The 19,432-nt window shown below is 43.3% G+C and overlaps 1 protein-coding gene and 1 long non-coding RNA gene across 4 annotated transcripts in view; one reads left to right on the top strand and one right to left on the bottom strand.

Annotated features, from left to right (window-relative positions):
• Positions 1-19,432, top strand: part of PPP2R2B (protein phosphatase 2 regulatory subunit Bbeta) — a 354,176-nt gene that overhangs the window by 246,021 nt on the left and 88,723 nt on the right. For all 3 annotated transcript variants that reach the window (XM_019506382.1, XM_019506383.1, XM_019506384.1), the window contains 3 exons: positions 9,772-9,869; positions 12,325-12,490; positions 18,333-18,445. In XM_019506382.1, coding sequence (XP_019361927.1) covers positions 9,772-9,869; positions 12,325-12,490; positions 18,333-18,445 — 377 coding nt within the window. The remainder of the gene's footprint in view (positions 1-9,771; positions 9,870-12,324; positions 12,491-18,332; positions 18,446-19,432) is intronic.
• LOC109290012 overlaps positions 6,932-19,432 on the bottom strand; it is a 169,951-nt gene continuing 157,450 nt past the window's right edge. Inside the window, exon 4 of the long non-coding RNA XR_002095485.1 lies at positions 6,932-7,003. This is a non-coding gene — a long non-coding RNA (uncharacterized LOC109290012). The remainder of the gene's footprint in view (positions 7,004-19,432) is intronic.

Here is a 19,432-nt window from a genome sequence, read left to right as displayed (position 1 = left end):
CTAGAAAATCTTGGCATAGCAGAGAACTCTTCAATGAGCTTTAAGATGAAAAGAAAGCTTACAAGAAGTGGAAGCTTGGACAGATGGGTAAAGGGGAGGAGGATAAGAGTATTGTTTGGGCATGCAGAGATGAAGTCTGGAAAGCCAAAACACATTTGGAGTTGCAGCTAGCAAGTGATGGGAAGGGTAACAAGAAGGGTTTCTACAAGTATGTTAGTAACAAGAGGAAGGTCAGGGAAAGTGTGTGTCCCTTACTGAATGGGGGGAGGCAACTTAGTGACAGATGATGAGGAAAATGTTGAAGTACTCAATGGCTTTTTCATATCAGTCTTCACAGGGAAGGTCAGCTCCCAAACTGCTGCACTGGGCAGCACAGTCTGAGGAGGAGGTGTGCAGCCCTCAGCGGTGAAAGAACAGGTTAGGAACTATTTACAAAAGCTGGATGTGTACAAGTCCATGGGGCTGGATGCAGTGCATCCAAGAGTGCTGAGGGAGTTGGCTGATGTGATTGCAGAGCCGCTGGCCATTATCTTTGAAAACTCATGGCAGTCAGGGGAGGTCTTGGATGACTGGAAAAGGGCATATATAGTACCCATCTTGAAGAAAGGGAAGAAGAAGGACTCGGAGAACTATAGACCAGTCAGCCTCACCTCAGTCCCCAGAAAAATCATGGAGCAGATCCTCAAAGACTTAATTTCTAAGCACCTGGAGGACAAGACGAAGGTGATTGGGAACAGTCAGCATGGGTTCACCAAGGGCAAATCATGCCTGACACCTAATTGACTTCTATGATGAAATGACTGGCTCTGTGGTTGTGGGGAAAGCAGTGGATGTAATATACCTTGATTTTAGTAAGGCTTTTGATATGGCCTCCTACAGCTTTCTTGCAAGCAAGTTAAGGAAATACGAGTTGGATGAATGGACTGTAAGGTGGATAGAAAGCTGGCTGGATTGTCAGGCCTAATGGGTAGTGATCAATGGCTCTGTCTGGTTTGCAGCTGGTGTCAAGTGGAGTGCCCCAGGGGTAGGGCCTGGGGCTGGTTTTGTTCAATATCTTTATTAATGATGTGGAAGATGATATGGATTGCATCATAAGCAAGCTTGCAGATGACACCAAGTTTGGGAGAGTAGTAGATACACTGGAGGGTAGAGCTAGGGTCAGAGTGACCTAGACAAATTGGAGGATTGGGCCCAAAGAAATCTCATGAGGTTCAAGAAGGACAAATGCAAAGTCTTGCACTTAGGATGGAAGAATCCCATGCACCACTACAGGCTTATAGTGGTGCATGGCTTCTGTACTGGCGAGGCCACATCTGGAGTACTCTGTCCAGTTTTGGGCCCCCCCACTACAGAAAAAATGTTGAGAAATTGGAGAGATTCCAGCAGAGGGGTATGAAAATGGTTAGTGGGCTGAAGGGACATGACTTCTGAGGAGACGCCGAGGGAACTGGGATTATTTAGTCTGTGGAAAAGAAGACTGAGGGCAGATTTAATAACAGCCGCCAACTACATGAAAGGGGGTTACAAAGAGGAAGGAGCTGGACTGTTCTCAGTGGTGGCAGATGACAGAACAAGGAGTAATGGTCTCAAGTTGTAGCAAGGGAAGTTTAGGTTGGATATTAGGGAAAAAAACTTTCTCACAAAAAGGGTGGTGAAGCACTGGAATGGTTACCTAGAGGTGGTGGAATCTTCATCCTTGGCAGTTTTTAAGACCCGGCTAGACAAAGCCCTGGCTGGGATGATCTAGTTGGGGCTGGTCCTGCTTTCAGCAGGGGCTGGACTAGATGACCTCCTGAGGTCGCTTCCACCTCTGATTTTCTATGATCCTGTGAAATACCATTGCAGTGCTTTCTAGTAATCAGAGCAAAACTGGGAAGTATTTAGGGACCTTGGTGTATGTATTTAATTATTGCCATGTAGGCCTAGGTTCAAATCTCTTTTTTATCCTAATTACTCTGCAAGCCTTTCTGTCATTTAGTGTATTGTCTGAGCGCAGCTAGATAAGTGCAGCAAGAGCAGACCCTCCATTTCCTTCTCTATGCACTAAAAAGGAGTACAATGTAGGTGGTTTATTTTCTGTAGCTGTGGTCTCCTTATATTTCATCTTAAAGAAGAGTTTTTCCAGGGATCTGTCTTTTTCATTGCACCCTGGCGGTGACAAGAACTGAGGTAAGCTTGATCCAGGCTTAGCTACCAGCAGCCTAAAGAGATTGTCCATCAACCCTCAGCATTGCTATCAGCTGCCAGTGAGAGGAGGTATGAGGAGCAGTTTCTCTTTACCCATTAGACCTTTAAAGATAAAAGAACCAGGATCTTGAAATGGACTCAACCCTGAATAGGCAGATAGCACAGAGTATGGAGTACTAACAAGTGTGGTGAGGTCTTTCTGGTTTTTTCCTTTTCTTTTATCTTTTCTTATGGCGAAAGAGCAAATGCCTTATGGGGGAAAAAGGTAGAATTTATCCTCAGAAATCTAGGTAAAGTCAACACAATACCCACCACCTGTTGTTGATCATACCTAGTTTACCACTCTTGTCCCCTCTCTTTTACAGAGAAATAGCTAATACATATTTATCCTTTGGAAAGGCATTTTTTTGTCTGTAAAGATATAACCCAAAGGTGCTGAGCTACCAGTGCCCACAAGGTTTGTCAAGTTTGGAGCTAGGTCTAAAAGGTCTGGGCTGATTAGAAAATGAGAGATGACAGGCAGTAGGCTAAGCTATGAAGGGTCTTGAACATGAAGACTTACCGAAGGTAAGGAACCCACAGTAGAGATGAGAAGAGACAGAAATAGAAAGACACCTGTTGAGTTCAGGGGTATTGGCACAAGCTCTATATAAGCATCTCTCATTGACGTCATCCCATTATCCTATAGAAAAAGAATCAAGCCTTAGGTCACCTATCTCTCTGCTGTAATCTCTAATCCATACTTCTGTTGTTAAACAGCCTTGTGGTTGGTTTTATGCCAATCTTGGGTTGACAAGCAATCCTATATGTTATGATGGTGTGGTCTCAGAAGATCAGTGTCTGTCTTTATATTAATGAATCATACCATTCAGTGTTTTGTTAGGCAGGGAAGCATTATCCTCATTTTTACAGCTGAGAAACGGAGAGATTTGATTTGCTCAAAGTCCCAGAGGAAATATGTGGCTAAGCCGGGAAGCGAACCCTGATCTCCTGAGGCCTGATCTGGTATAGAATTCCTCTGTTACTGTGTTCCAGACCAGTGCTTTCACTGGCAAAGAGAGATGGCACATGACTTCTTCCAAGAGAATGAGCTGATTAATGGAATTTGCAGTGGGTATGGACCTAGTTCAGACTTTGCTACCAAATAGCTCTCATCTGAAACAATCCTAAACAAATGCTAGGTTTAAGTTTCCTGCCTCCATCTTAATGCATCCTAGCTACTACAGAGAAGCAATTCCATTAGGAAATTGGGGGTCAGGATAGTTAAATTTTAGCTAGAATTTGATGAATCTTAGTCATAAAATGTTATTTAAACTGGAAGCTTAAAATATACGGCACTCAGGAAAATGCCATAAATGAAAAGTGATGTTCTTAGTTGAGCCAATCCCAAGGTATGTATCCAGGTTTGGCTCCAAACAAAAACTTCTCAAAGTATGGGTGAGTTCAGGTTTCATCTGTGAAATTCAGATCTGGCTCTGGGTATGATCAAGTTTGAGATCTGAGAAACATGTAACTGTTATGTGCAGACACCTTCCTCACGTTTTTCCCATATGTGTTTGCCAGGCCTTCCTAACCAACTCTTGTTCTGGGTTTGCAGGTGTGAATGAACCCAAAATTTCAAAGTGAAGAGAAACCGTCAGTCACTGAGTGTATCCAATATTCTTGTCCAAAGATGCAAATTAGAGATTCCTACCTTTTCCTGAGACAAGAATATAGAAGCCCTGTTAATAGCCGAGTTGTGATTTGTAATTAAAGTGGCAGGTTGAACTGGAAGGGAATCTTTCAGTTTTACTCGATGAATATCGGATCAGGTACTGGATCCCTTTATTTGCTGTCTCAAATTGGTTGTCAGTTCTAGAAGGCCCTCAGATTTTTCAGCACACCCAGGTTGATTTTAAATTTGTGATAAAACCTGAAACCAGGTGTAATTTGCTTAGGGTCTCACTGCAAGCATTTAGTGGAGTTCTAAAAATATCTGCCCTGTACTTTGGAATTGCAGCATCGTTTCCTTTGTCCTTTTGTGAAGTAATTAGAAGCTTTATGCCAATAATCTCATCATTCTGAAAGCACACTGCACAAGCTGGATGTTTTGTGCACTGGGGCTTTGCGTGTTTCACTTCCGCACTGCTGAACGTGGCTCCCTTCAAACAAGAGGCTGCTAAGGGTCTCCAAATGGTAGAAAAATAGGGCTGGAAGGGACCTAAAGGGGTTATCTGATTCAACTCCCTTGCTCCAGCCAAGATAATCTCTACCTAAACCACCCTCAATAAATGTTCATGTAACCTGCACTTAAAATTTCCAATTACAAAGCTTCCACTCTGCCTTTATAGGTAGAAAATTTTTGCTAATATCTAACACTAATCTTCCGAATACAAATTCCAGCCCATTTATGTCTTGGCCTACCCCACTGGATGTAAAGAACAATTGATCCCTGTCCTCTTTATAATAAAGTCAAAGCTAAATAACAGCATTGTGGCAGGTCAGAGAGCTGGTGTTTAGCAGCAGTTTTGTTTAGACGCTTAAGTTTGTGGAGGCAGTGGGGGCAGTTCTGGCAGTATCTTGAATTAGTGCTGGAAATGCACACGAGAGGCTGATACCTGCACATACACATCAGCTGGATCATCACTAAAGCCTGTGGATAACAGGGAATGTTAACCAGTTCAACTGTAGCCTGCATCATTAGGGTCTCTTAGCCCTATCTACACATGCAAGAGTTGGAGGCTATGAGGCAGTCCACGGGCAGGCATAGTACAGTTCCTTACACTTATCTGAATGCATAATCTGCACACAGCCCTCCCAGAGGAGACAAAGGCAAAAATCCAGACTCTTTATATCATTATTAATCACTTCATCACTATTTACTGCTGTTCATTTCTCCCCTTTGATTCATCTTTCATAGCCCTTTTAGATCTCCAAGGGACAAGCTTGAGAGGTCGGACTTTCCCAAGACAGTTACACTTCCTGGTAACTGCCAGCATCTATACAAGGCATAGTATGGAAAGTAACTTAAAGGTGGATAAGGACATGCAGTGTAAATCAGCATCACAGTCAGTGTTGCACAGATTCAAGCAGCCTGGACATTCCTGGCACTACTGCTCCTCTCTCTTCCCTTCTAGGTTCTCTATACATCTTTGGCAAGTCCAAGCCAGGCTTGACTCTGGTTTCTTTCTTTCAAAACTAAGTAGTAATAATAAGAGAAGCACTAAAGAGGAAGTTCATGGAGGTCATGTTGCCCATGTGCAAGTAATCTGGCAGTGTATTTATTGTTTGGTTTAAGGTGCCATGCAGGGTGAAACTACATGCTGAAAAGAAGCAATGGGTCACTGACGATTCTGTTCACTCCCAATCCAGGTTTAATTTGAGCTACAGGTCTGGAGGTCAAAGGCAGTGTGTCAGATTTATCCCTTCCCAGAGTCATCCAGGCCCTTACAATCTCAAAGTTAAATATGATAATAAATTACAGACTTATCATCAGGGAAGAATCATGTTAAAAGATGTTTCAGGGAGTGTACAGGGGTGGAGAGAGGGAGTGGTTTTGCAGTTAACACATAGGACTGGATTTGAGAGACATAGATTCAGTTTCTGGTTCTTCCACAGTCTTCCTCTTTGACAACGGCCTAGATTCTTAAAGTTATATCGGTGTCTGACTCCCACTGATTAATTTGCACAAATGTGCTTGTGTACACACAACTTTTTAGAGTGGACGTGGACAAAACTCCAGTATGAACACCTAAAATTTGGGGGCATTAGGTACTAAATTTGCCTTGGGATATATGTTTTATAGTTGTGAATTTTAAGTTCTGCTCCTTCAACTATTTTAGGATGAAGTGGTTACAACTGTTATAGGTCAGACACAATTATACTGGGATAAGGATTTCATACAGCTTTTCCTATGGGGGGACAGGGAGTAAGTTACACTAGGAGAAGGCATTTTTACACTTGTCTAACTGCAGCAAGGTATTGTATTGTTAGGTATTGTATTGGCAAACAATCTCCCACTCTTGCTCACATAGTTATACTACATAAAATATGTGCAGATTAGGTCTAAATCTCTCTCTGTCCCTCAGTTCCTCATCTGTGAAATGGAGATAATAATTGGCCAGCAGCCCATAGGCTCTAACGATTTATCTGAGGCATTCATGATAGGAATAGCAGACGCATTTGAAGGAAATTGGAATCTAGTCATGAAATGTTTTACTAAGAAGGGGTGATGCTCATAATAAATGTTGTTTCTATCTAACAACTCCAGTGGAGTTAGCCTGGCTTTAGCTTGGTGTAACTGAGAGGAAAATTTGGCCCTTCTACACTGTTGTTCAGCCCTTTTTGTGAAAGTTAGTGGCAGATGGCTAAAACCTTTCTGGCAGATTTTTACTACATGCAAATCCTATCTGAAGCAGAAGGACTCCATGTGATGGAATAGAAGTGCTTCACCTTAGAGCTTTCCAGTTCAGTGATAGCCCAGTCCAACCTCCCTGCCACACATGACATTTCTGTTTGTTCAGAGGGATGGGGTGTTTACCATTAATCCTCTTGGGTTTCTTTGCTTGCAGAGCTGGCTCTGTCTGCAATGAAATTGTCTCCCTAAATCTGTTCACAGCAACCAAATGTTATAAATGAATTAAGACAAACTTCAGAACGTGTTCACATGTCATTACAAATATGCTTAATGTTGGAGAGATGGGGCAATGTGAGAAAGATGTGCGAATATTAATAGAAGCAGCATGGAGTTCATTACTCACCTGCCTGCTGCCATCTGGATTTTCACAGCTCAGCAGACATGGTGGGCTCCTTGCACATTTTCAGGGAGAGATTGGATCTAAAGAGTGAACAGAGATGTCCCTTTGAAGACACAAAGCAATGGACACTATGAATAAATTGTAGATGGCCCTGTGTACCCACTCTCCTTCCATCCTGGAAGGCAATTTTCCTGCTTGTTACTCAAAGATCATAGTCTTCCCTGCATTAATAATGTTTGGATCTCTCTTCATATCTGGGAGGGAGTGGGCACAAGATAATTTAACACAAAGTGTGAGAGGCAGAAGTTATGATGTTAACTGGTGAGTCAGTCTATCGGGACTGCCTATTGTGAATGAGTGCAATACGAAACTTGACCTTTGTTCATGGGCCATTTGTAGGAGGTTGGGATAGTGAAGTTAGTCTGAGACTGATGGTAACAATGACTGTTCTCTGATGGCAGGTCTCAAAATACCTCCTGCCTTCTATCCAGATTAAGCTATTAGTGTATAGGTAGACACTGCCCAGTGACAGTTTGGGGCAAAGCATGTGAGTTAGTAGAGCTACTGCAAATTTGCAGGCCTCTGTGAAGCAGAATGTCACTAGCTTTTGTAAGAACATGTTTTTTGGGGATGAATAGGGAAGGGCATCCTAGACTGACTGTTTTTGTTGTACACCAGTAGGAGCTTTAATACATGGCAGATACAAACATTATGCTCTCTGGGAAGAAGAATCATCCATTGCCACCCAGCCAGGAGGAGCTTTAGAAATGAGAGTGTACAAAGTCCTCACTCCCCAGACTAAGGTTAGGTCAATGGGCAACAGCTGGATTCAGGCAGAAGATGAGGAAAAATAACCATCAGACTCTAGCAAAATGGGTAAATCATACCAATGTTGTTTAGAATGGGACAATTTTTTTTTCTGCCTTTTGGCATTGAGATTTCACAGTCTGGAAGAATTAGACCTACTGACTGGAAAAGGGCAGATGCAGTTTGAGGATGCAAAGGTACCAGTTTGAGAACAAGAGTAAAGGAAAGATTAATGCAACTTGAGATCACTGAGCACCATGTTAACATGATGGAGGAAGCAAGAACCACGGACAGGGAAAACAGACTCAGGAGTCAGGCTTCCTGTTCTAGCAGCTTTCAAAACAGTTTTCCAGGACTTGCTGGGGGGAGGGTTCATTTTTGCTGGATGGGATCTTCATTCATATTGTAACAGATGTAGACAATAACCAGCATTTGCAGCAGATCTCCCTCTCTCTCTTCCTCTCTCTCTCTCATCATTGCACCGGCTTCCTCATATATATTGAAATGGAGTATTAAAAATTTAGGGGGTCCAATTCAGTGCTGACTCATTTTAGATGTTTTTCTTCTGCCCCATAAACATACATTTAAAAAAATGAGAGAAGCCATTGTGGTATTTACAGTCTATTCAAAAGGTTCAGAAATATATCCTTATTCAGAACAGCATTTAAACCGATATTTAACCTCTAAGCATTCAGACGGTGTCTGAGTGTGTCTATGCACTGTGTACACGCATATATACACAAGTAGGGTGTAAGTGTATGTGTTTAGGAAAGGGAAGAGTATATGTGTGCCATGCATATGTAAGTACATAGACACAGAGAGATTACATAAATGAAGGATGAAAAGAGAGATTCATGTTCCAATCTTACCACACATGAACTGGATGCTAAAACTAAGTGCTTTTCAATTTCAAATCAATTCTTTTAGCCTGCAGTACTGCTGTGTTTGAGGAGCCACATTCCTTTCCCCCCCCACATTGCTTTGCGTTTGCTGAATGCTGCACTCAGAGACAACTGGTGAGCGCCAATAGGGCAGTAATTGCAGTAGAATTAACCCCTGACATCTTTCTCAAAGTAGGCCTAATAAACCCAATCATCAGCAGTTCTCCTGCCTGTTTTGCCCCAGGGGTAAACACCACTGGGGAAAGCCTTTCAAGTGTGGCATTCCCATAGGGTTACCCCCTTTTAAGCCAAAGGTTCCTGTCTATTTTCTCGTTTCTCATCTGCTTGTCCCCTTCACCTCGTTATAGCGTTGATCCTGTTTCCTTGTCCACAGACTTCCTGACAGTGCAGTCTAAGGAACAATCTGAGAGGAGGGTGGGGGGCTACATGGCTTTGGAGTGGAGGCACTTGCGGTGGGACATGGGAGGAGAGGTTGTTTTGTTTTGTTTCCTTAGTCTTACATATAAAATGGGGCTCTCTAGTGAAAAGGGGGTCTAAGGCTGCTGTTTGCTGTGAGGGCTTGAAAAGGAGACTGTGGTCATGCCCAGCCAGTTCCCCTGGATTATATCCTTTTTGACTCTGCAGAGGTAGAAACACACATTGGTCCCCCAGAGGGAAGCGGAGATAGCCAAGGAAAGAAAATATATCTATTTAGCAAGGACAGAAATGAAACTTGCCTTTGCCTACAAAGAATACTTGGGCAGCTCTTCCTTGCATGTAAATAGTAGAAATGGACAGAAGCCCCAGGTCTGTATATGACTCCAGCGCTAAACTTAGCCAGAATTTGTGGCGTGTGTTGATTTGGGCCACACCACAATGGAGATGCAAAATATCCAGATGGGAATCTAGTGTTTAATGACCTGGAAATTCAGTGCTCATTTCAGGTGTTGGTTTTATGCCCCATTCTTAGTATATTGTGTTCTGAAATTCTGTGATGCTTGTTGTGGACAACAGAAAATATAAGGACTCTGGACATTGTACTGGGAAGACAAAGCATTGACAATACATGTTGCCTTAACTGAACAGGGATTGGTGCCTTTAAGTTGCCTATGAAAAGCCAGTCTTTGCAGTTACTTAAATTGCCTTTGTCTTCTTTTCAGCTGACATTATCTCTACAGTAGAATTCAACCACACAGGAGAATTACTAGCGACAGGGGACAAGGGGGGTCGGGTTGTAATATTTCAACGTGAGCAGGAGGTAAGTGCTGGTGAATGCAAAATGCCCATTTTATCCTTTTAAGAGAAATTTCCTGCTGTTTCCTAATCCTTATGTGTCACTCTTAACCTCCGTTCTCTCCTAGCAAACTCCAAACCACAGACGGGCCATTAACATAAACAGGACCAGATTCCATCTCATGTGGCACCTTTCAAATGTTGCATTTTCTGCATCCTTTTTTTCTTCATCGGAATCCGAATTAAAATGGATCAAGCTGCAGCATTAGAAACTCTGGTGGCCCTAATTGTTTCATTTGCCAAACTAAGTGATGCTCTTTGAACCTTGCTCCTTTCATGCAATTTTGGCAAGTTCATGAAGCTTCTTGTGTTCACAGCCTTGCTTTGATTTTGCACCTATTTGCATTGACATGTTAGATTTCTGTAAACATCATAGGCTTCCTTCTGATCTCAGTTTTCTTCTGTGTTATTGATATAAAGCCATACCTGTCAGTGGTGGTGCACCTGATTGGCACTTGTATGAGATTACAGCACAGCCTTACAGCTTCATACATGTTTCAAAAGCCCATAGGTATTTTGAAGCAATATTTGCCATTTCCTTTTTGTTTTGTCCCCTAACCACAAAACCAATAAAGTGTACAAGGCCTTAAAACCCTCTCCCCTCCTCCCCATTGCTTTGAGGTGAGGAGGGACATGGGGGAAAAAACCCAATGGGGCAGAAAACTCTCTTGGGGCAAACCGCTGACTCTGGCATGGCCAGTCCCTCCCAGTTATGCGTGGTTGGGGCTTAGTGAGATTAGACATGGGAAGGATGTGAATGAAGAAGATCAGCTGCTTTATGTGGCATGATTCCCACTCTGTCTGGCAGTATTTCCACTAGTGTCCAGCAACATAACCAAATGCCAGTCTACCTGGTCCTGCTCTGGCCTTCCTATTCCTCCCAGTGGGTTGGGAGGGTGCAGATCAGGCAAGCAGGAAATCACAGAAAATTACCCAAAGAAAAGCAGTTAGAGTGGGACAACACCTTTTTCTTTGGCCTACTGAAGCAACATTCAGAGGAAATTTCATGAAGTGAATGTGTAACGTGCCCAGAGATACTGACCACATTATGCCTGAGTGAGGGATGCAGAGCAGTGCAAGAGGACAGTGCACACCAGCTTTCCTTCTCCAAAACCTAAATTCACAATCTAGCTCACCTGTGAACTGAGTTTGCTGGTCTTAGCCTAATGTGTGTCAGGAGATTCATCATAGTTTGGCTCCATTGGCCATGACTGCCCACAAGAATTACTTTTGCTATAGATGAAGACTTAGGATACATTTGCAGAGCTGGGATGAGGGGTGGAGTGTGCTCAGGGTCTGCTTCCACTGTAGCACACTCTCAGCCTTGGGGCAGGCACTGGACTTGCACTGTTAGGAGTACTAAAATTTCTCATAAATCATTTCCAATAAATACATCTGTTGAAAGCACAAGCAGATCAAAATAATCAGCACTGGCACATACCTTTCTTTAGATAAAGGCCTCGTTGATAGCATTTAAGTAGCTATGTAGTGTTTGTCATTAATTTCTAGGAACCCACATTTACACCAGATATTTAGCCAAAATTAAAGAACCCTGTACATGCTCTTGATCCAAGAAGCACAAAATGTGGTTGGCAAATGAAAACTGTCACAGTCCTCCCCCCCCCCATGACCAGGAATATTTTTTCCTCTCTGCTTCCAAGGCTGTCTGATGTTAATTGGTCTGGCACATCTCATGTGTACTTCACAGTCTGATCTGGAATGGTATTAAATCTCCCTCTTGTAAATGTACTGTCTTAAGGTGGAGTGGGATCTCTGAGGTTTAGCCGTGACAAATTTTTTAGTCCAAAGAGATGTTTAAACATCGTCTTGCTCTCAAAATTGTTTCTATGTATACTGCAAGGTGCTGAACACCTATGCATTTCTCTGATGTCAGTGAATACCCAGTACTTCCCAGGATTTTCAGCACCTAGCAGGACTTTACACTGAGCAGTCTTATACGGGATTCAGTCTTACACAGCTATTTATGCTCAATATTTGTAATTCTGCTTGCCTTATGTCAGCACAGTAATCCCAGTGGTTTCTATAGGGCTGATGTGCAGGAGTCAAACGGGACTTGGCCCACTATCTGAACCATTATCTTGCCTCACAAATTTGTCTTGGAGATAAATGATAGGGAGGGCTTCATTCATTCTTGAAACAAAACAACACAAAGGCAGCATTTCCTGCTTCATATCATCAGCATGTAGGAAAACTGACACATGAAGAGAATACATTGTGTGGGAAAGATCTCTTGTGTCAGCTTTGATATCTAAACTGTAACATGTCACCATAATCAGACATTCACCATCTTTTAACAATCCTTGGAGAACAAAAGAATCGATAGAAAATTTGCTCATCCTCTCTCTTTCTCTGCCTTATAGCTATATCTATATAAGTATTTTTCCCCTTTTCTCCCACAGAGTAAAAATCAGCCCCATCGAAGGGGAGAATACAATGTTTACAGCACATTCCAGAGCCATGAACCTGAGTTCGATTACCTGAAGAGTTTAGAGATAGAGGAGAAGATCAATAAGATACGATGGCTCCCTCAGCAAAATGCAGCCTACTTCCTTCTTTCCACCAATGGTATGTATTATTATAATGAAAGATCATTTTTGTCTTTCCTCCTTGGGTCCCAGAGGCCATTGCTAGTGGTGAAAAAAATCAATTCACACAATCTCAGGGTAAGAGAGACAAGTATTATTCCCATTTTACAGATGGTAGAATTGAAGGAAGGAGCATTGGCTGGTGTCACACAGTGATGCAGGGACAGACATGGAAACAGAAACCAGTTTTCTTGTCTTCCAGTTCTTCATTTTGACCAACAGAAAAGAAAATTTAGGACATGATTCTGGGAAGTTTGGAGCATATGTAACACCTTTTGAAGTTTCATTGAAAAATAGAAGTGCTCAGCATTTCACAGGATGATGCCTAGAGGGCCTTTCAACCCAAAGATTCTAGAGAACAATTTGTACAGAGAAATAGAAAGAGAAATCTGAGATCAGTAACCAAGGTTCACCATAATTCTGCTTTTATCTGTTTTTGTCAGTGATTAACACGGATCCTGGTTTTCTCTGTTTAAAAGTCCCAAATTCTCCGATTTAAAATGCCCCAAAGTCCATGTTTCTGCACAATTATAAAAAGAAACTCATATGTATATATGTGTGTATACAGGCAGTCCTCGACTTACATTTTGAGTTGCAAAATTTCGCATTTACAACGTTTATAAATTGACACCCAGTTTCAACTTTCTGACATCAGTTTTGACTTTATGATGCTTGATCCAATGCCACGCCAGTGAACAAGTTCACTGCATCGCCCATCTCCCTGGAAAACATCTGTCCAAACTTCCTTGGACACTTTCTTTAAGAAAGCAGATGAGACTCCAGAAAAAACTGCAGCCAGGACTCTTGAGAAGACTCCAACCCTTCAAAAAATCCAACCAAGAGCCCTTCAAAAAGTCCAGCAAAGCCACCTCAATGAAGTCCTTCCAAATCAATATGATTGCTATTTACAATAATAAATACATTAATGTAGCTATAGTACTCATCTATAATTGACTGAGTACAAAATTCTGTCATTTTTGGTGAAAATAGGGTATTAGGCCTTGGTTCAGGAGCCAGTCCCCCATTTATAACATTGTTTCCTATGGGAAAATCGGTTCTGAGTTGCAACGTTTCAACTTAAGATGAAGTTTTCAGGAACCAATTGTGTCATAAGTCTGAGAACTGCCTATATATGTGTGTGTATATATATATATATGTGTGTACCTATCAGTTGAACACAAATTTTATTTTTTAAAAGCTATTTGGAAGCCTACCAGTCCCTCAATCATTATAATAAAATAAATTCTAAATACCTATATATTTTGGCATTTGATTTTGTTTATTAATCATACAAAATCAGATCTCCCCCTCCCTCCTTTGTTCACCAGGATGAAGGTCCAGCTGCAGCTGTCCCCCCATGGCTTTGTGGTGCTGAGCAGCCCTGATATGCCAGTGCTCTGCCTATGCCATTGCCCCTCACTCCCAAGCCACAACCCCCCGGCTATGCTACTGCCTCTCACTCCCAGACCCACAGTGTGTGGGCACTGGGGTGGGAGTGTGGGGCAGGTGGAGTGTGGACATAGGCAACATGGGGGGGGGGGGTTCTTGTGCCCCCAAGATTTCTGTGCCCACAGCAGGGACGAGGCTGCAGCTGGGCTGGACCAGCTCCATACAGAAGCTGCCTCCATGGCCCAGCAGGCAAGACCTGGTGCAGGAGGAAGCACTGCGCCACCATGGCTGCTAAACTGAGGTGCCCCCTCACTGCCCAGCAGCAGCAGGGGTACAACTCCGCATTGCTGCACCTCACCTTGATGACCATGGCAGCATGGCGCTTCCTCCTGCTTGACCGCAGCCCTGTGCCCCACTGTGGGCACAGAAATCTCAGGAGGCATGTGCCCCCCTCTGCCACATCATCTTGGCCTTCTCACCCCTCCACTGCACCGCCTGTGCTTCCCTGCCTCCCCATGTCACCTGTGCCCCTCTTCTCCAACCCCATAGACTTAACTGGACAGAGCTGCGGGAGCTGCTCTAAAGCACTGCTTGGCTGCCACGTGCATGTGCACGTGCACACGCATGTGGCACTCCCTGCCTCCAGTTGCCCGAGCCCGCTCCCCCCAGCCCCAAGTAGCCCCTTGCAGGCTGCCAGCCTACAAGGGGTAACTTGTGGTTTCCCACATTTTTCTCTTTTAAAGGATTGGAAAACCCAGATCCCTGGCTATCAAAAACTAAATTAATACTGAGCCAAACCTACCATTTGTGTTGGTGGTTTGGGCCAGGGGCCTTGCATTTAGGTATGTCACTCCCATTTCCTTCAAAATGGCCTTTTGCCCGTGATGTAAGTGCTCAGGTGTAATAGAAACTTTTGCCCTCAGGAGAACCATTTGCATCCTTTTTTGGTAATTTAAATCAAAGGGGCTACATATTTTGCAGCTCTTGCTCAGCCTGGAATGGCCCCACTGAAATAACATCCTTCAGGAATGAAGTGTTCAGAATCTGACCCCAAGTGATCTTGGGATCCTGGAGAAAGTAAGTTACCTAAAATAGTGCAACCATTACCTGAGAGAGGCTGTGCGCATGTAGGTCTCACTGACGTCATCTAGAGCCGCAGTGGTACAACATACCTCAAGATCATGCCCTTCATATCCACATAAAGCAGACCCATAAAACAAGAGGAGCACAAGAAGCCTGATTTAAGAGATCGTGGGATATGCAGGATGGGAATTAGTTTCATTCAAAAGGCCACATTCTGGTCTCAGTGGTATTAGAGTCCTTACTCTGGGTTTTTATTGGTATGACTGATATCAGAATCTGGCCTGTGGACAGGCACAGTATCCCAATCCCAGCCCTCTTTTGACCTGCAGGGCAGAAGAGCTTAAAGACAAACAATCTGCAGAGCAGAACCCCTGTAGGCCATTTGCCTGTTTCTGGATATGTTTTCTCTTTCCTTATTCACCCGTGGGGACCTGTTAGAGGGATTATCAAGATGGTGGTGCCTATGGCTTGAAACAACTCATACTTAGGAAAATATTTCTTCTGGTACAGTTTCATATAGAAAATCCAGAATCCCTCCATTGTAAAACACACATTTAAAAAGGGGAAACAGAAACCCAACCAGAACTTGCTAGTATTGCGTGTTTTGGGTGTATATCTAGCGCACAGGTTTTGCAGTCAGTTCACAGCTGTTCATTCACCTCTTAACAGGGAGTTTCTTTTCTCTCTGTTTGTGATGATTATATTTTTGGATCCTTGATCTTTCTATTCTTAAAGAAAAACTACAGCTGATTTGTTTCAATTTGCAGCTGCATTCAGCTGAGCAGCTTCATGTTATGTTCAGATAAATATCAGGAGAATCCAAGGATATTACTTGGGATGAATGGGACTTTAAGATGGATGTGACTTAATTACTTCAGGGGAAAAGGAGGGGTCTAATTATCTCCCATCACCAACTTACTTTGTATTATAGAATTTACTCTATTGATCATTTTAATAAAATTCAAAGACTTATTAAACTCATTTGGGGGGAGAATCATTGAAATGCAATGAAGATTAATTATAGAGTATAATGTTCTGTTAATTGAGTTTTTAAATAGTTTTTTGATTAACAGGGATATTATCTTTCCATTTGGGATGGTGCTTCATATGCTACCAGGATACCAAAATGATTCTTTTTTAAAATATTCCCATGTTATTCTGTTTCTTTTTGTTCTTGCTGTTAAACTAACATTATACGTTGAAACCCCCTGAAGTCAAATGGGTTAATAAAAACAAAATTAATGGTAGTCAATTGGAATTACAGCGTAAATTAGAAAATTAAGATGAATGATAAGGTTGTGCTTAAAAGCTGTTGGAAGTGATGATGAACTGCAGATAGAATCTCTGCCAGGAGAGGGAAAAGAAAACACCATTAGTCAGAATAAAGACCACATGTTCCTAGGGCGCTCTCACCTAAAAGGCTTCATGGCACAGGATAAATGGGATGCCAGTATGTGATAAAGCCAAGGGAATGTGGCAGTAGGAGAATTTAGACTGGATTCTCAGTCAATCATAAATGTCAGTTCTATTCACGGTGGTAGAAGGAGGAAGTCAAAACTGACATTTGAGTAAATTATAGATGTGATTTACTTCAGTCTGGGGGTGTTCTTGTGACTATTTATGTAATCTATGCAATATGTCTCATTCAAAGTTACATATGAGCTAACTGTTTCATCTGAACTTTGAATCGCTTATTACCATATATCTCATTATGGTACTTGCTGGATTTCCTGCTTGAATTATACCCCATCGATGGACAAAAAACAAAACTCATTTAACCTGACATGCATTATATTCAAGGTTTTTTAAAGTTCATGCACAAATGAGCACTGTTTGTTCTCTAAACATTGGTGTGCAGATACTGCACAAGCATTGCTGTAAATGATTATTCTAGTGGCTGCTAGAATTATTCAGTGAGTGGGTAGATACAACTCTCATGAATATTATTCTCTCTCTCTCTCTCTCTCTCTCTCTTTTGGTAAGAGGACAATTGGATTCAGCACAGGAATTGCTGAGCAAAAATGGCCTGTGTTGGCTAGGAAGTCAGAATAGATTCTTTTAATGATACTTTCTGACTGTAACTCTCTGTGATTTGCTACTTAGCACTGGGTGTTTGTAGTAATAAGTGTGGGTTTTTTTAAAGAAACAAATTAACCAGTAAGGACAATATAAGGAAATGTGGTACTTCCACAGAATTTATCACACTTTCAATTTTGTGAGCATTTGAACTAATTTAATTTGGAAATCATACCAGAAAGTACTTAGGCTGTATGGCTGTTATCCAGGGGAAAACTCACAGCTCTGAGGTCCTCAGTCAATTAACTTTTCTGCTAGATAGATAGATCGATCAGCAGGGAAATAAAGCTCTGTGGGGGTTGGGTCAACTGTGGGGGAAGATCTAAAATCTGATGTTAAACTTAATCTCAGAGCAGTGTCAAAACCCTCTGTCCTCCTGTGGCTTGCATCCATAGTAGAGTTTCTAGTGGCAGGTATTAGATAAATCCCAAACTGCACATGCTGATCCATGTGACCCTAGGCTGTAATCTCTGCAGCTGAGCCCTGGGAAATCACTTGTCAAATAATTTGTCCATTAATCAGATTGTTTTAGCTTGACAGTCTTCTTAAGCTTGTAATAAACCATTGGCAGTTGCCTAATTCAGGGATGTCCAACTGAAGGCCTGTGACCTGCAGGGTTAGTTTGCAGCCCCCCGGATCTCAAACAGGTTTGCACTCTTCCCCAGTGCTCGGGCTACAGAAGCAGCAGCTGGAGGCACTGAGCAACCCCTCCCTCTGGTTTTGCTTCCTGCTTCACCCCATATGAAGGGCTGGAGCCATGCTGAACAGCCCCCAGTGCCAGGGAAATCCATGGCATGGTGTGTTGGTGCTGGTGCGGTGCAGCAGGGAAGCCTGCATCCAGGGAGCCAAAGGTGGAGTTGGGGCACCTGCACCCGGTGCAGTGGAGTTAGAGGGTACCTACAGGCTTAGCGCAGCAGGGGAGTACCTAGAAGCCCACAGCAGTGTAGGCCTGGCACCATGTATCCTCACTAGTGCAGCCCCTGAGGCATGCAGCCCCTGGCCACTAAATTGGGAAGCCCTGGTCTAGCTCCATAAGGAAACCAAATGTTCATGTAAAAAATACATGGGTGTTTAAATGCAGTATGATATGATCCTTTCTTCTTTTAAAGATGACATTTTACATGTTAAAGCTCTTTCAAATATGCCAAAGATCTGCAAATAGGCTTTCTACATTTAAACCAATTTTTGTGACATCAATATTTCTATCAGAAATTCTCTTTAGGAAACCTGTTCAGTCAGGCATAACTGTATCCTGTTCTCATTTGCTCTATCAGACAAAACTGTGAAGCTATGGAAAGTTAGTGAGCGAGATAAAAGACCAGAGGGCTATAATCTTAAAGATGAAGATGGCCGTCTCCGAGACCCCTCCATGATTACAACACTACGGGTGAGTTGAACCAAACGTCCAAGGATCAAGGACTCTTTCTCTTCATGAACGTGAGCAGAAAACTCTTATTGTCGTTACTTGTGGATGGTAGCATCTGTGACTTTATGGGGTTCTCTAATGGCTTTATGGGGTTCCTGCCTCGTGGAGCCTATGGCTGAAGAGGTTAGAAGGGAGAAGAAAAATCATGGTTCACAGGACAACAGTGTTGTTCAACTTTGAAGCAGCTAGGGGCCACATGTAATGCCAGCATGCACATCAGGCTGCACACTGCAGGGTCAGCTCCCCTGGGAACTCCCTTACTGTGTGGACTGTGGTTGGTGGCATGTGGCCTCCTCACTCTACTCTGCCCCACACAGCATGGGCTGCCAAGGTGGTGCACACCTCCGAGCCTTGCTCTGCCATGCAACAGCAGCAGAGGTAGCTGCCAGGGCCTGCAGGCCTCATGTTGGCCCCTCACTGACCACCAGTTGGACAGCTCTGGGCTAAGTAAGTTGGCCAAGGCAATGACTGGTAATAGCCACATAAATATGTATTTGCCATTTCTACAACAGCAATGGTTTTGTTAATGCTTGAGTAGGGGCAACACGTAGGGGGTGCACGTGGGTGCACATGCACCCCCTGAGTGTGGCGATGCACCCCCTACAAAAAGGCGCCGCCGACACTGTTGGCGGTGCCTGCAGGCAATCGCCATTTGCCCCCCTGCCACTGACACTGCCAGCAGCATCTGCGGGTGGTCGCCAACCTCCGGTCGGCATTCACCACCTCCCCTCCCCGCCGCTGACAGTGCTGTGGCCGCCTGCGGGAGCTCCCTGCTTGCCACTGCCATGTTCCTACCACCAACAGTGCTGCCATCATCTGCGGGAGCTCACCCTGCCCCCCCAGCCTCCAGACGCATGCAGCATTCATGTTGGAAGGGTTTGGTGGCAGCTTACAAATATATCAGGGGAGAGCATCAGGGGCTAGGCAAACAACTATTCACCAAAGCAC

This window comes from Gavialis gangeticus, unplaced genomic scaffold (genome assembly GCF_001723915.1).
Source record: "Gavialis gangeticus isolate Ggan-Ray unplaced genomic scaffold, GavGan_comp1, whole genome shotgun sequence".
NCBI lineage: Eukaryota > Metazoa > Chordata > Crocodylia > Gavialidae > Gavialis > Gavialis gangeticus.
The sequence above is the reverse complement of the archived record's forward strand: the minus strand, read 5'-3'. Positions and strand labels throughout refer to the sequence as shown.